Source organism: Gekko japonicus, unplaced genomic scaffold, assembly GCF_001447785.1.
Source record: "Gekko japonicus isolate JY-2015 unplaced genomic scaffold, Gekko_japonicus_V1.1 scaffold875, whole genome shotgun sequence".
Taxonomy (NCBI): Eukaryota; Metazoa; Chordata; class Lepidosauria; order Squamata; family Gekkonidae; genus Gekko; species Gekko japonicus.
This window is the reverse complement of record NW_015169200.1, coordinates 533184-551123: the sequence shown is the minus strand read 5'-3', so window position 1 is coordinate 551123 and position 17940 is coordinate 533184. Positions and strand designations below refer to the sequence as shown.

Genomic DNA, 17940 nt, shown 5'->3' with positions numbered 1-17940 from the left:
GACATCCCCCCCCCCCCCGCGAGTATTGCGGCTCCCGCCTCTTATAATTCCTGTACTGCTTAACATGCAATTTGTGGCACAAATAATCCTTTCCTGGCATAAGTAATCCTTTGCTGTCATCTACTGCTTTTCTGGTTGATACCTCATATTTTGAGAAACACATTCCCGGTCAATACATTTTGAAAATATATTTTGAAAACCTTTTACACTGTTTATAAAGTATAAGCTTTTTTGCCTCTTCTTCCTTTGTTATATATGATACTCTTTAGGTGTATTTTGGAGATTTGATGGTTTAATAACAAAGTACTGCAACATTGAATGTTAATTTAGAAATTTATAAAAAATACTAACAGCCTAATAATTCACAGTTATTGCTTATAGAAAGCTAAGCTTATATGTTTTTGACTACGTGGATACATCAAGAATGGCTATTGAAAACTAATACGAGATTATCTGAAGGTGCAAGGTGATTTTCCAGAAATCAAACCAATGTTTAGATTTAATCCAAAGCACGCCAGTCAAAATAAGTTACCACGAGATATACTAGGCTGTTTCACCCACAAAAAAATCAAAAGATGAAGAAGCAAGAATATATGAATAAACTGTTGGAGACGGCTGAAAATGACAAATTGTCATCGTTGATGAGAGGGACAACAGACCCAACATTTCAAAAGATGTGGAAAAAACTGTATGACTGATACAATATAAATGCATAGTTTAAAGTAATGGAAATTTTGGTATTATTAATCTCATTTAGTTAATTAGAAACTATGGTAAAAAGATAAGCGTGTACAGAAACTGAAGCAAACCTATAGAAAGTGATTTAAGAAAATGGTTAAATATGGTAATAGAGTTATACTGATCTCTTTGTATGTGTTATGTATGCAAGTGGATGTTTGTTATATGTTGTATGTATGTTGGTTTGTGTATAATATGAAAAGTAATAAAAGTGTACCTAACGGGTACTTAAAAAAAATAAAATCAAAAGATACACTCCTATTACAACATAGGAAAGAACCACTTCAGGTATCTCCGGTTCAGGGGAAAATGCTGTTCAAACAAATTACAAAGAGGGTCTGACTCCAATGGGAACAAGGGAAAGAAATCTTACTTACAAAAATAGAAGCACCTCTTACATGACAAATTCATGTAAGTATATTTAACTTATTGTAAACCGATTAACTTCAAAACTGATTGTGAACAGATTTACTTCAAAACCTATTGTGAACAGATTAACTTGCTGCAGCTCCAAGCCCAGGTAAGAGAGAGGAGCTCCCATAGAAGATGAAACACAGAAGATGAAACACTGACATGGCAGGTAAGGGCCAAAGAGGCTCAACATCTATCCAATGAGAGGGTGGGGGCCAATTGCCAAGTGTACTGGAGAGAGAGAGAGAGAGAGAGAGAGAGAGAGAGAGAGAGGACATACTCCACTTTTTTTGAGAGAGAGAGAGAGAGAGAGAGAGAGAGAGAGAGAGAGAGAAATCTCTTAACCGTTTCCCTCCCAGATCCTCTTGCATGCTGAGTTACAATATCCAACAAAATCAGGATGGAAATATTATGTGGGGGAAGAAGGTTCCCTCTGCCAACCACAGTCGTGATCTAAGAATCTAAACATTTTGGGAGAGAACTTTCAGAGCAGCCCTGCTCGGCAGGACCTTGGGGCACGCCCATAAACAGTGTAATATGTAGCTCGCCCAGAGTTGCTGAAAGAAGAAGAGGAGGAGGAGGAGATTGGATTCATACCCCTGCCCTTCACTACCCAAGGGAGTCTCAGAGCGGCTTACAAACTCATTTCCCTTCCCCTCCCCACCACAGACACCCTGTGAGGTAGGCGGGGCTGAGAGAGCTCTGACAGAAACTGCTCTTTTTTTCAAGAACAGCTCTTATCAGAACTATGGCTTGCCCAAGGTCATCCAATGGAGGAGAGGGGCATCAAACCCGGTTCTCCCAGATTAGAGTCCGTTTATGGAGGCAATAATCAGGAGATCCCCCCCCCCGCACCAGAGCTCCACGTGGATACCTTGCTTCATCTCATCATTTCCCCCTCCAAAAAAAAAAAAAAAACCACAAAACCCATCCTGTTACCTTGGAACGTGACAAACAGTTCATCCTCCAGCACATGTGGTCTCTTAACGGTGTGACATTTGTAGGATGGATCTATGACATGGCAGGTCAGGTGGGAAATCAGATCCTTCAGGACTTTCTGTAGCTCTTTGAAGAATTCAGCATTACCTACGAAACCACAGTCCTTGGTTGTGAAGTGAACAGATACTTGATAGGTGTAATCGGGTTCCCGATATGCTTTTTTAAAACAAAAACGGAAAAGAAAGAAAAGGAAAGCATTGGTGTAGATGGACCCGCTGTATAGTTCGCTTCGGTTGATGATATTAATCTCAAAAGCTCCTACAGTAAAGTAGGATTTAAAGGAGGATTTTAAAAGTAGAACCAGTGTGGGGTAGCGGTTAAAGTCTCAGACTGGGGGCTGAGAGATGCGGGTGACGGTGGCTCTTTTTGTAGCAGGAACTCCTTTGCATATTAGGCCACACACCCCTAATGTAGCCAATCCTCCAAGAGCTTACAGAGCTCTTCTTACAGGGGCTACTGTAAACTCTTGGAGGATTGGCTACATTAGGGGTGTGTCGCTTAATATGCAAATGAGTACCTGCTACCAAAAGAGCCCTGCCCGGGAATCCCTCCAGTGCCATAGAAGCTCCCTGGGTGACCTTTGGCCAGTCACACACACACTCATAGCCTAACCTATCTCACAGGAAAGGGGGCCGGCTCTGGGTTGAGAAATACCTGGAGATTTTGGGGGCGGAGCCTGGGGAAGGCGGGGTTTGGGGAGGGGAGGGACCTCAGCAGGGTAGAATGCCATAGAGTCCACCTTCCAAAGAAAGCATTTTCTCCAGGGGAACTGATCTTGGTGGACTGGAGATCAGTTGTAATCTCAGGAGATCCCCAGCCCCCACATGGAGGTTGTATCAACTTTATTTCAGTGAGTATGTATGTGCTGACAACTGGGGATGTAGTAAATATGTTATAACATAGTGGATGTGACACAGAAGTATATTTTCCAGTTTCACGGCTAAAGAGTACCAGCTGTCTGAAGAAGCGGAACGTGAACGCGGCAGTGAAGCCAGCCGTGTATAGCTGCTGCATGAAGTAGAACCTTTGAAAGAGGTAGTGAGAAAGTAGAAAGAGGTACTTTTCTCCCTTTCTCACAATACAAGAACTCGTGGTTCACTCAATGAAATTGCTGAGCAGTTGGGTTAGAAGGGATAAAGGGAAGCACTTCTTCATCCAAAGACTGATTAACACATGGAATTCACTGCCACAGGAAGTGGCGGCATTTACAAGCATGGACAGCTTCAAAAGGCGATTGGATAAGCATATGGAGCAGAGGTCCATCAGTGGCTATTAGCCACAAGGTATAGATAGGGGCTCTGGGGCAAGTGATGCTCTGTATTCTTGGTGCTTGGGGGGGTCAACAGTGGGAGGGCTTCTAATGTCCTGGCCCCACTGCTGGACCTCCTGATGGCACCTGGTATTTCTGGCCACTGTGTGACACAGGGTGTTGGACTGGATGGGCCTTTGGCCTGATCCAACATTGGCGTCTCTTATGTTCTTATGTTCTCCTGAAGTTTTTTTATACAAAGGATTTGTGGACTTCATTTGAGTTTTCCCTTTGTATCAAGTACTTCTTGATCCTAGCTCTTTAAGAATATGTAAGGGTTTGTTGAACTTTAACAAAGATTTAAAACTGTTTGAATCATTTTGGAGAATATAATCTATCTGCTTTTGTTCGTAATTCATTCACGGAGTGTCTTTATGTTGATACAATCTCCTCCTGTGAGCTCTCATTTTGATATACAACCACGTGGAGGTGGGCAACCCTAGCCCAGGGCCCTCCAAAACCTGGAACCGGCCAGGATTGGCTCCTTGATTTTGGGGGAAAGGAGGTGGGCGTCAGGAAATGGGTTGGCACAAGTCATGTTGGAAATCACCGGCCTAGAGCAAGGTGGGAAGGGAAAGGGTCAGGGTGAGGACAGGATACGTTTCTGTTACCATAAACCATAAATTTGTATGCCTGGAATCTTTCTTCTTCAGCTCGCATGTCCCCTTGGACAACTCTGTAAGAAAGCGTGCAAGTATAAGATCCTGACAAGCCCTCATTAAAATTGAGCAGCATCAACTTTCCAGTTTCAGTGAGATTCATGTAGCTTTGTCCTGAAAAAGAAATGTGAAGCCAGGTCAACGGTTGTACTGCGCAGGGGTCATTTCGTAAAAAAAGAGGTGCAGGAGCTCATTTGCATAACTAATGTGCATACGCCATACCCCCTGAGAAAGGGCAGGCATGCAAGCAAGAGAGGGTTCCCTGTCTGATCTTCTCCAGGTGCCCCTGGAGAAGATCGGGCAGGAAACCCAGGCATGTTTAGAATGCCTTTCTCTCCCTTCCCCAGAAAGAAAGGCATTTAAATCCCTCCAGGTGGCGGAGGGCTTTGCAGGCCTTCCCTGTGTCAGAACCCACAGCCAACAACGGAGTACACACTTCCTGGAAAGGTTATACTTTTATTGAAGAGCTATAGATGCATTAACATAGTCACTGTTAAGAATGGCAGTTGTCCCTTGGACATAATGAGATATAGGGCATTTGTATGCACACACACACCCCACTACGCTGGCCAATTAGGCACCCTCCCGCACGCGGGCTAGAGCCAGCAAACTGTTACTATGCGAAGCTGGGAATTGGTCGGCTCCCACGGCTGCCTGGAACGGCAGACAACCCCCCCCCCCGCCTGCTCTTCTTTAGAGATAAGCATTACAGCGCATAGCAGAGAAAGGAATGCAAAAGCAATTTACACAGACACTGACAGAACAATCCAACCCCCATGGCAGCATAGCTGACACCCTAGGCCGTCTGCCTGTGCAGACAGGCCAGGAATGGCGTCGGGGGTGGGTTGGTGCCCCGGGCTCCTTACTGCCGGAGCGCTGCTCTGTCGTGCTCCAGCAGGAAAGGACCCCTGGTACTGCATGGCCTTAGCTGCACCCAACCACAGAGGCACAAAGGATCAGGGTTCACGTCCAAATAAAAGGGGACTTGCAACCTTGCCCTCCGGGCTAGGAGACTGGCTGCTAGTGGAAGCTGAGAATGCATATTCCAAGCAGAGAGGAGACGAATTCAGCCTTCTTTCTGTTCAAGAAAAAGAAGACTGAGGGCTCAATGGTATCTTACGACTCTTCTGAAGTTATGTTAAGCACCAGGCTTTCCCACATTCACATTTTCCTTGCTTGTGTGTTACTGTTGCTTTGGGATTTCCCCCCTGTTCTGCACATATTTTTGCTCCCTCCAGTGGTCAATTTGATATTACACCTGCTTATGTCCAGCGTATCTCCCAGCAAATTTAGGGTGCAGTCAGACAGCGTGCTGGGAGCAGTTTAAATTGCTCCGGCCCTGATGCGTTTTTTTTAAACCGGGAGAATCACGATCACACTCACCTCCTTGCTCCGGATCGCTGTGCAGCCACATCGCTCCCCACTGTCCACACGCATCAGTGTTATTTCTCTCTCTCTCTCTTAGTTTGGGCATGCACATAGGCAGCCATCTGTAGAACTAAAATTTTCGCGTGTGTGCAGAACAGCGATTTCCTCTTCAACCCGACTGCTGTAACACTTCCCTTTAAACTTTAAAGGAACACTTCCCTTTAAATGTTTACCCCGAAAATGGCCTCCGTGAGATCCTGAACTCATCTAAATGCTAAAACTAGGCACCGTTTAAACATTATTTTTAATAACACAGTGACAAAGCTCTGCCTATGCGCACACCGCCAACGCTTTTAAAAAAAGGTGGATGAAAAGCAGACGCCTCGGGCTGCGTTCGAGCGGGGAGGGCGTTTAAACCGGAAGTGGCTCGACACTGGAGGAGTGATCAGACGTCAGAAAAGTGCGGCTGGAACCGGAGAATCAGGAAAACACCACTTGGGGACCTGGTATCAAAATACTCCGGGTTAAAGCGGTTTTGAGCCGGAAAGCGACGGCTGGGGACGGGAGGCAGATGTTGACTGTGTGATCGCGCAGATAAAACCTGTTTCTGAACTGGCACGACACCTGATCAAATGGCGCGTCTGACCGCACCCTTAAACTGCAGGTTTTTATGCCACACCTAAACTAGTATAATATCAAATTGACCACTAGAGGGAGCAAGGCACATGTGGAAAAGAAAAAAAATTCTGAAGAAACAGGAACTTACAAGAGAGGAAAAGGAGAATGTGGAAAAGCGGTAGGAAACATAAGGAAGATTGCTGAAGGGTTTGGAACCCAGGGTTATAGTCAAATGAGTCCAACATGCTTTTCCTGCTGTGTGGATGAATGTAATTTCCTTAAGTATAACCTGCAAGGTCAAAAGGCACACACTACCCTCTGCTTCTATAGTTAATTCTCGTGCTATGTGTTCACACTACCCATAGAGACACATGACCAGTCTACAATCTGTTGAATCTTCATGTTATCAGTCGAGGGACTCTAAAAGACACCTGGAGGAGCTGTGTCTGCAAAAGAGGAGAGCTCTCACTAAAGCTTGCTCTCAAGAAGGAAGAGGATTTTCTGATGGTGACTACTTGGATGGGTTTGGATCAGGCTCAGGTTGGGACTGGGTTCAAAATCCAACATCCCAAGTTGGGTCACCTATGATCTAAGATATGGTATGATGAGTATTAGGGACAATAGCTAGGCAACTTCCTAATGTTTGGGTTTAGCCTTGAGAAAAACTGACCCAGAACTCATTTAGGGGTTGAATCCCTGGTATTTTAGGGTGACATGACCAGTCTTCCCTCTAAACTGAGTTAGTGTGAGTCACCTCACAGTTTTTAAGCCTCTGGCTCACACATTTTTGTCTTATCTCAGGAAGGAGGGCTCCAGAGCAAACTAATTTATGCAGTAGCCAAATCGCTCACTCACAACTTTAATGCCAGCAGCTCACAAAGTAGAATTTTAGCTCACAAAACTCCACAGCTTAGAGGGAACATTAGACATGACTCAACCTGGTTGGAATTTGACCCAGAACTCATTTAGGGGACAAAAATTGACACAGAACTCATTTATGGGTTGAATTCCTGGCATTTTAAGGGGTAACTGGGAAAACCAAAAAGGGTGTTATCAGGGCTATTTTTGGGCAGGAACGCACAGGAACGGAGTTCCGGCTGGCTTCCAAGTTGGCCACACCCAGCAAGAACTCATTAGCATAATAGGCCACACCCAACAGCAGAAACTCATTGAAATTGGCTACATTAGGGGTAACATGCAAAGGAGTTCCTGCTACAAAAAGCCCTGGGTTTTGACCACAAACAAGGTAAACGGAATAAGAAGCAAAAGGTGGGTGGGGCTGGATGAGCACACTTCTGGTAACATGGGGGTGTGGCCTAATATGCCAATGAGCTATGCTGTCAGGGGTGTGGCCCAATATGCTAATGAGTTCCTGCTGTTGGGTGTGGCCTATTATGCTAATGAGTTCCTGCGGGGCTTTTTCCACAAGAAAAGCCCTGGGTGTTATGATCCAAACGCATAGAATTTGCATGTGTTCCCTTAATGTCAGACGAAGGACTCTTGCCAGGTCTTTTTGAGGACCATCAAGAGGGGAAAATCTAGAACTGGTTGTATAGTATATCTGGCCAGGATGATGTAATCTTATGGTATGAAAGGGAGGATACCCCCAAAGTGGTGTAAATGTAGTAGCAGAGCTTTGGAGTAGGAGGGTAGAGAAAGAGGCCTATGCCCCCCCCTCTCTCTCTGACCGATTCCACAAAAGCAGTTGTTCCACCCTCAGTCTCCCGTTTCCCCCGTTGTACTGCTCAATTTCCCACTATTTGCTGCTCGGCGGCATTTTGACCCGCATCTCCCCCCCAATTTCCCTCACCTCTTCTTGATTCTAAAAAAGAAGGGACTTCTAGAATTGTGTTGTTTATTTTGGAATGTTTTGTGTGGGCTTTTGGGGGGAGAATTTATTATCTCAAATTGAGGGAATCTGTAACAAGAAGTTGAAATGAACCTTGTTACCTTAAAATCTTCATTGTTGCATAGCTACAAGAGCTTGGTGGGGAGAGTGGGGTATAAATTGAATGAATGAATAAATAAAAGTAGTTAAATGATATTTGGATTGTGTCTGTGTTATGTATTAAAATGGCTGCAACCGCGTGTGCCTGGCCATACGGTTTACCGGACTCACAGACCTTCGGGTCTAGAACAATAGCCACCGTGGATCCTAGCGAGGACCAATGGGAACGCTAGGATCCTGAAGAGGACCAATGGGAACACTAGGATCCTGAAGAGAACCTATTGTTACCTGGGCCATGTATATAGAACCTATCACGGGAATTGGGGGCGTGTTGGGTGTGAGTGTGTGCACGAATATAAGTCGGCCTCATACCGGTTAAATTATCTCTTTTCATTCCAATGTTATCAATAAATGTGAGCTGATTTCATTATGCTACGCCTGGAACTCCCCTACTTTAGAGTCTGTTTCCTTTTACATGGTGTTTCTGATTTTTCTGTGCTAAGGTTAAATTGTAATTCAAAGTTAGCGTGGGAGCTAACAGGTTAACAAAGGGATCCCCTTGTGTTGATGGCATCCTCTCTGCTCCCCCCCGCCCCCCAGCTCCTGGAAGGAGATACAGTGCTCCTCTTCAAGAGGGCCTTATATCCTCTCTTTCAATGTCCCACCTTCTTGGTCGGGATGGTAAGGCTGTTTGGAGTTTGGTGAACTGATCTGTGCAGGAAGAAGGTGGGTCTCTGATCCCACCTTCGGACAAGGAATTACACTAATGACCTCTTGTCTCTTTCCATTTCTGACTTGTTTCTATTAGACGAGAAACTCACTTTCCAGATTCTGTCCCTGCGGCCCAATCCATAGGTAGGTGGGGTCTATGACTTCACTTTGCGAAAGAGTCAGGTCCATGCAGACTAGAAAGGGGCTGTCTCTGTGCATTTTCACATAGACATTTACTGGAATACAAGAAGATGAAACAGAAATAAGTGGTTGCTACAGGAGTCCAATGGTACAGTGGGTGCTGCCGGGGAGAAGGGACCCTAAGGTTCTCCCCGACACATTTATTTCTACATGAAGGGAAATCCTTCTAGTGCAGGAGCAGCCATTCTTGAAACCCTTATTTGCTATCTGAGGGTCTCAATCCACCTTGTGCTGTTTCCCAGTCTATACCACTTTGTATCAAACCAGGCTTCTGAAACCTAGGCATATTCTGTGGGCTCTTGTGCATTCACATTTTCATCGTCCGTGTGTCCCTGTTGTGTGTCCCTGTTGCTTCAGCGCTTCCCCCCCCTTTCTGCTAATGCTCTGCTCCCTCTTGTGGTTGATTCAATATTATATCTTTGTATGTCCAGCAGAAAAACCTGCTGTTTAAATCTGGAGGGAGGAATGTTGGACACACAGAGATGTAATATCACGTTGACCACTAGAGGGAGCAAAACATGTGTGGAAAGGGGGGGGGAGTAAGAGGCACATATAAGCAAAGAAAATGTGAATGCAGAAGAGCCCTATGAGCACACATAGACTCCCCAGCGGACAAATACCATCCATCCCCCAGGGCCATTTTCCATTGGGAAAAAGGGGGGGGGGACACTGAAGAAACCTCTCCTTTTGTTCCACAGTACAAATCCAAATCAGGCCTGCACACGTGTAGGATTAGGTTCCCAGCACAGAACTCATTATACGTATTTCATCACATGGACCCTGGGAGGAAGAACTAAATGTATAGTGGTGACACTCCATGATCCTCCAACTGAAGCTGGAAGCCGTAAAATCCGTTCTAACATGTCAGAATCCCTGCATTAAAAAAAAAAAAAATTACTATTTTATTTCTATCCTGCCCTCCCCGTGAATGGGCTCAGGGCGGCTCACAAACAGGGGCACCATGTGCCAAATATAAAACATTAAGAACAGAATAAAACAACCATATTTAACAGTAATAAAGTGCTCAGTGGTTTTACCCATTCAATTGAATCAAGATAGTGGCCCATAGATGTGACCCAAGGGCCCGCTTCAGCGGTACCGATCCATCGCAGTACTGTGGCCAGAGCTTTATAATGGGGCCATTCCATTACCCCGTTGTTACCACAAGATAGTTGGTGGCGGTGGTAGTGGCGGCTCCTAATTAAAAGCCTGGCGGAAGAGCTCCGTCTTGCAGGCCCTGCGGAACTGTGAGAACCCTTGCATGGAACCCTTGCCAGGAACCCTTGCATGGATGAGCTGGGCTTTCAGTTCCCTGGGCTTTTCATTCCCTTCTCCCCTTGGAGTTAAGGTGGCCAACTGCCTGGAGAAAAAAATGTCCTGCCCCTACTCCCCTTGTAGTATGAATGGGAATATAAAGATTTTTATGTATAGGTTTTTTTCTTCTTGATTGTTCATATTCATATTTCTCTGGTTTTTATAGATTTGTTCTTTAAGTAATATTTTATTAGGATGTTAGAAAGGCCTGTTATATAGAAGGCTTTCCTCTTGTAGGTCTGATATTGTTAGCAGACAACATAATAGGTACGAAGTTCATGATTCTGTAGTTTTTAGGGCAAACCTTTCAATGTCTGGGTCAGATAAGATTTTAGTCTGGTATGAAGATTCCTTGCCCATTATCATTTAGGTCAGGTTTACATCTGGCCAATCAGAGGATTATTACTCAAATGACCACTGTCTTTTGTAACCAATTATGTTTTTCGAATATTGTTTTCTTGATGATGTCAGTCCATGTATAAAATATCGGGTATTTCCTGAATATGTTCAGAAAATGTTCAAGAAGAAGATGAAGATGAAAAAGAAGAAAGTTGTCAATTTTGGATGGACTATTTGGTCGAATTGTTTTCCTGTTAATTGAAGCATATTTCCTGAATACGCTGAGAAGAAAGTAGTCAATTTTGGATGGACTATTTGGTCCAACTGTTTTCTTGTTAATTGAAATAAAATATAGATCTTCCTCCTCATTTGACTTCATTTTTTGACATGGAATCTAATATGTACAACACCCTTAATAGAGGCTTATGGGGATTTTATTTATCAGGTGATGTTATTCCCTCTCTGCCATGAAAAGTTCCCCTGCCCATTTCAGAACATGAAGCCTGTGCCAGGCCCATAGCTACTGTAGGGCATCTCGGGGCCTGCCCCCCTGACTTACCACCAAGCCCCCCCCCCACTTCCCATCCAGCCCAGGTGCTCCCTTGGGGGGGTGGTGCGGGTGCCCCCTGAGTTATTTATTGTGTGTGTGTGGGTGTGGGCAGGGTCCCCCCTGACATATTTAAAGCCCCCCCCCCCCCCATTTAAAGAAATCCTGGTTACAGGCCTGGCTTGTGGTAAGGGGCAGGACATTTTCCTCCTGGCCTGTTGGCTACCCCAGACAGCAGTGAAGGGCTCTATGCCCAGGAAGAATAAAAAAGGACTGAAGAATGGCACCTAGCTAAGGGCGGGCCGGCCAGATTTGGATCCCTGATGCACATTGTTAAAATACTTCTGAATCACACACCCGGCCAATGGCAAGCGGCTTCACTCTCTGTATGGGTCGGATGCAAAAGAGATTCCAAGATATTCCCCACAGAAGAGGTGGCAAAAGAAAGTCGAAGCTTTAGCTTACAAACAGGGGCGGATGAAGGCTCACGGGTGCCCTCAGCACTGACCAATCTTGGTGCCCCCCCTCCTTTCCACACTGACCCCGTCCATTTTAGTGGTTGACCTGTCTGACCAGATATACAATGCAGGTTGCAGCCATACAAATATTTATTCATATGATAACACAATATACTGTACAAACTAAGCCAAGCTTGGGCGACATAAAGTTCTACAAAAATACAATGCAACATCTATTTTAATATTTCACAAGTTAAATGTATCAAAGTTCCAATATTCATGACCTGAAAGGCATTTTTCTACATTTCATTTTCGCAAAATCGCTGATAACATCCTCGAAATTAATACCTCTCAGAATGACTGCATCAATTGTTAATATACACAGTGAGTTGAGTCTTTCTTGAAGCATAACTGATCTATTTGGGTTTTTTTACACGTTTTACACGTTTCAGTTGTGAGAAAGACCGGCAAATCTTCATTCGAGTTTTTTTTTTCTTTTCACCCTTTTCCCAACTTTGTGGTGCCTCCTTTGGCCCTGGTGCCCTAAGCACGTGCTTAGTCTGTTTAATGGTTAATCCGCCCCAGCTTACAAAGAATATTCCACATTAATTTGTCACTTTGAGACCAGAAATAGGGGAGGGGAGACTTGTTTATTCTACTAGCTAAATTAACCAGACTTTTAAAATTCCCCTTATAAAATTTGGAGTTCTTCTGGTGTTGGATCCCCAAGCATCGAGAATAAATCCACGTTTCAAAAAAGCAAAATTTATTTCAAAGCTTTGGAAAGATACTCAAACAAGTTCTTTGTTAGGAATGGGTACAAACAGCTAGGGCAAGCATAATAAAGGGATTTGAACCAGGTACATAACCAATGGGTCACTTTCCCGCTGGCGGGTGAAAGGAAACAGTTGCGCGCTCATTCCCTGGGAACACTGCTATCTCCAGACATAATACAGGTGCAGTTCCCAGGAACTAAAAGCAACAAGCTAGCATTCAAGCTCACTCCTACACCACGTCCTCCAGATGTTTGGCTTAGGCGTTACAGCAGAATAAAATACAGGCTAGCAAGCAGAAGGGGGAGGGAGAAACTGTACAGTCACACAAGTAACACAGAACACCATGGCAACTTGCTGACATCTGGTGAACTTCTGTCGGGCTACTAATTAGCTGTCGTTTTTCCTCTGATAATTCTCTGTTCATATATAGACATGCCCACGTCACTCTTGCAATTAAACCCAAAATGTTACCTTTATGTTCGGGGTTGCCGTAAATGTAATTCTTTGTAATGAACTTAACAGCATGCGGTGCCTCGTCCGCTCCGTTTTCTATCGGGGAGAAAATAGCAGGAATTCACTTCTGTATAATGATATGAAATCCATCAGTCTCTCTTTCTAATCTCCCTTTGAAATTCCTTTGTAAGAGCACTGCTACTCTTAGGGCAGCAACTGAATGTCCTGGAAGGTTAAAATGTCAATTTATTCTTTGCCATAGGGACTTGTGTCCAGGGGTCATTTCCTGCAGGAGCGCACAGGAGCGGAGCTCCGGCAGGAAAGCGCCCAGGGGGCGGGCACATGCAACAAGCCCCACCCCCTGCTCCCAACAGCCCTCAGTCAGAACAAGAAGCAGCCAGGTAAGTTGCAGAGGTCCCCCCGCCCCCCCCGGTCCAAAACAGTCCAGTGGCACGTTTAAGACCAAGTTTTATTCAGGTAGAAGCTCTCCCTCCTCTGTGAGGACAGATCTGCATGTTCGCCCCCCCCCCAGTAGCTAGCGATCCAAAACAGTCCAGTGGAGCCTGAGCGGTGGGTGTCGCCTTCTGACACACTTCCGGTGACGTCAGGGGGTGTGGCATATGCAAATAAGTTATGCTAATGAGTTGTGCTAGTGAGCTCCTGCACCTCTTTTTCTACGAAATGACCCCTGCTTGTGTCCATTTATTCTTTGCCGTAGGGACTTGTGTCCATTTATTCTTTGTCATGGGGACCGGCCTGTTTGTCCAATGTAGGGGACAGAAGGGCACTGCTGACACGTGATGGCATAAATCTCATTAGAGGATGAGCACGAATAGGAACCTGAGATGATACGGTTGATGTTGTTGCTAGGATCTATATGTGGACACATCTGGCATCCTGGTTTGTTGCAGACCTTGGTACCAGAGCCCATGTTACTGTTAAGGAGTTTTTCATTGTGGCTGAGAAGTTGCTTTAGGTTATCAGGCTATCGGTAAGCAAGAAAAGGTTGGGCCCCCCAGTCCCTGTGTGAGGGAAGTGTCACTATCCAGCACGGGTTGTGGGTCATTAATAATACATTGAACCGGCTTGAGTTGTGAGCTGTATGTGACCACCAGTGGTGTTCTGTTGACCCTTTTCTTTGGGCCCATTGTCCTTCGCCTGCTATTTACATTCGGCATCTGAAATCACTCCACTTGCCAAAATATAAGGACAGATGGACTCTCATTCTCGCTGTATCTGAAGAAGTGAGCGGGTGACTCATGAAAGCTGCTACCCTGCCGCAAATTTTAAGGTGCAACTGGACTCTTGTTCTTATTTAGCATATAAATGTGTACCACTTGGCATTGAACTTAACATTATAGATGTCTGTTTAGAAAGGGCTGCAGACTGCTGTATCACAATTTTTGCCATCTGAGCGGTAGTGTAAGATGAACATTTAAGGCTGCTATAAATGGATGAAAGTGTATTGTTTGGACAGAAACACTCTTATAATGGGAACTTTCACATAGGCTGAATCAGGGCTACTTTTGGGCAGGAACGCACAGGAACGGAGTTTCGGCTGGCTTCAGAGTTGGTCATGCCCACTACAGCTAAAACCTCTGTGTGCGTGGCTACAGCGGGAAGGCCTGGAGAGCGACCCCCCCCCCGGCGACTCCGAAGTGGGCGGGCCAGGGGGGCCCCTGGAAGGATCGGGGAGGCATTTAAATACCTTCCCCAGCCTGTCCAAGGGCTGGCTTGCCCAGGCAAGCCAAGGGAAGGCATGGGGGTGTGGCCTAATAGGCTAATGCACTGTGCTATCATGGGTGTGGCTTATTATGCTAATGAGTTTTTTTTTGTGTGTGGCCTATTATGCAAATGAGTTCCTGCTGAGCTTTTTCTACAAGCGACTGTTTGCAAGTGGGTTTTGCCATTTCATGCAGTAAAATCCAGTTGCAAAGTACACTGAAAGTGGATTGGGAAAGTCTGTTATTTATTGTCAAAACGGTACTCTTCCTTGAACCAAGAAAGATCAACTGGATCTCCTTCCTCATCTAGCAATTAGCCGTGACCTCAGATAAAATACACCCTTTCTCAGTGTGCTCCATGAAAAAGAATATTACTTGGGGGGGGGGGTTGTCAGCCCATCTGCAAGCCTTGCCTCCCCCCTCAACTGTAGATAGGGTTGCCAACCTCCAGACAGCACCTGGAGATCTCAAGCTATTACAGTTGATCTCCGGATGAAAGAGATCAGTTTCCCTGGAGACAATGGCTGCTCTGGAGGGTGGAGTCTTGTGGCACTTCCCCCTGATGATACTTGATCGGTGTAATCGGGTTCCCGATATGCTTTTTAAAACAAAAACGGAAAAGAAAGAAAAGGAAAGCATAGGTGTAGATGGACCCGCCGTATAATTTCTTTCGGTTGATGATATTAATCTCAAAAGCTCCTACATTCAACTAGGATTTAAAGCAGGATGTTAAAAGTAGAACTAGTGGGGTGCGGCGGTTAAAGTGTCTGACTGGGGCCTGGGAGACATGGGTTAGAATCCCTCCGGTGCCATAGAAGCTCCCTGGGTGAACTTTGGCCAGTCACACACACACTCATAGCCTAACCTATCTCACAGGAAAGGGGGCCGGCTCTGGGGTGAGAAATACCTGGAGATTTTGGGGGCGGAGACTGGGGAAGGCGGGGTTTGGGGAGGGGAGGGACTTCAGCAGGGTATAATAACAAAAAGTATATAATTTCTTACTAAATGAGGAAATGCATGCGGAAATAATAAAACCATGTATGAGGGCGTGGATGAAGGATCTGGGGGCGAACATAAGGGTAGAGAAATGGACTAAAATGTGGAGTTCAATAAAATTATTAAGAGCTACATCCTATAAAGAAAACATTTTTAAAATGTTTTACAGGTGGCATTGGACCCCAGACAAGGTAGCAAAATGTTATAAAAACGTGTCAGGAAATTGCTGGAGGTGTAAAAGGAATATTGGTTCATATTATCATATATGGTGGAGGTGTGGGAAGTTAGTAAAATTTTGGAAAACTATAAAACAACTAATTGTAGAGATAATCTGAATAGATCTCTCGTTAGACCCAGAAATATACTTGTTGAATATGTTACCAGAAGGGATAAAATATCATGAGTCATTGTTTGATACTATATATTCTTACCATGTCTAGAATTCTCTTAGCTAAATGTTGGAAATCAGATAAAATACCAAGTAGAGAAGAATTAATAACAAAAATTATAGAAATAAAAGAAATGGACAAAGTAAATATGATTTTGTCGGGAAAGGATGAAAATGTTTTTTAAAAGATGGCAGAAAGTAGATGGTTGGGAAAAAATGGATAAAGGAACTCCAAAATATGATGTACATGAATTTATTTTTGCGTTATTGTTTGTTACGGAAAAAAGCTAAATAAACTATTATATAAAAAAGCAGGGTATAATGTCATAGAGGCCACCTTCCAAAGCAGCCATTTGGGTAGCCTGGAGGTCAGTTTTAATCTCAGGAGATCTCCAACCACCACCTGGAAGTTGGCAACCCTAGCCCAGGGCCTAGCGCTCCCTCCCAGGCTCCCCCCTCCCCAAATCTCCAGGTATTTCCCAACCCGGAGATGGCAAGCCTATGTGTACATGAGTGTGTGTGTACCCCATGTGCTGAATCCATCAGTCGGACAAATGTATCACCTTGGGCCAGGCCTGTGGGAGTCTTCAGCCGGAGTCCCGCAGCGAGAAGGAGAAGTTGGGGGACGATGCCCAGGGGAAGGGACAACCAACTGCTGCCCCCTTGCATGGTGCGAGAGAGAGCCCATCCTTCCCTCCTACTCCGTTCCAACTGTTGCTCCAGCAGCCTCCTTACCACACTCACCAGTAACTATGGCTACCAGTTCCCACGCCCTGGCTTCCCAACTAGGCTGCATTCCAGAGACGCGCCGGTTTCCTTGGAGGCCATTGTGCGCATCAGTCAAGGGCCATCATTGTGTTCTAGGGCAGCATCCACAGTTCACTGGGCACTGTGTCTACCACTGTGCGGTAGTGATAGTTGGCAACTGGATGGCCTTGCCTACACAGGATACCCTGTGGTGAATCATCACTATAGGGCAATGGCCATGGGGTGTAGAGGTCAAGGTATGAGATTAGGATGTGAGAGAGTCGGGTTCGGACCCCCCTTCTGCTGTGGAAGCTCGCCGGGTGACTTTGGGCCAGTCACACAATCTTAGCCTAACCTACCTCGCAGGGTTGTTGGGAGGATAAAATGGAGGAGGGAAGAATGACATTCACAGCCCTAAGACCCTTGGGGAATAGGACGAGATGAAACTCTATGCGATAAACAAATAATGGCACAGCTACCAAAAATTTGTGGGTGCAATGTTGATTACATGCTCAGTTCATATGGAAAACCATGGGACATAAGAACATCAGAAGAGCCCTGCTGAATCAGACCAGAGATCCCTCTAGTCCAGCATCCTGTCTCACACAGTGGCAAACCAGTTCCTTTTTGAGGGCCAACAACAGGGCAGAGAGGCTGAGACCTTCCCCTGATAAGAACATCAGAAGAGCCCTGCTGAATCAGACCAGAGATCCCTCTAGTCCAGCATCCTGTCTCACACAGTGGCAAACCAGTTCCTTTTTGAGGGCCAACAACAGGGCAGAGAGGTAGACCTCTCCTCCATGAACCTGTCTAATCCCCTTTTAAAGCTATCTATTGCTGTGTCCATCAATACATCCTCTGGCAGCAAACTCCACATGTTAATCACTCTCCGTCTAAAGAAGATTGCAAGAGTTATCAACCTGTCTTGAAGGTAAACGGTTTTTGTAAAACAAAAACAAAAAACCTACCTGTTTTATCAGGGACAACCATCCAACCATACCTATGTAAGAAAGTCCCATTACCCTACAACAATCGGTGAAAGACATCTGGCCAACAAGTAATAAAATCAATTTGTGCCTCACGAGTGCTTATGTTTGCACTCGATGGGCCACCTTCCCCCACCACCTGGGGGCGCTCTGTTCCTACACAACACACACCCATTTCCTGTCCTTGTCACTATTAACAACACAACCCGACTCCTTTTTGAAGCAGAAGCTTTTCTGGTTGGGAATCTTC

General features: G+C 45.2%; 1 protein-coding gene across 1 annotated transcript in view; it reads right to left on the bottom strand.

The window, feature by feature from the left end:
* The window catches only part of ZPBP2 (zona pellucida binding protein 2), a 25083-nt gene extending 8457 nt beyond the window's left edge, over positions 1-16626 (bottom strand). Inside the window, exons 1-4 of the mRNA XM_015416328.1 lie at positions 16521-16626; positions 8872-8997; positions 4069-4230; positions 2089-2304 (exon numbers count right to left, since the gene is read on the bottom strand). Coding sequence (XP_015271814.1) covers positions 2089-2304; positions 4069-4230; positions 8872-8997; positions 16521-16626 — 610 coding nt within the window. The remainder of the gene's footprint in view (positions 1-2088; positions 2305-4068; positions 4231-8871; positions 8998-16520) is intronic.
* Positions 16627-17940: the final 1314 nt, after the last annotated feature.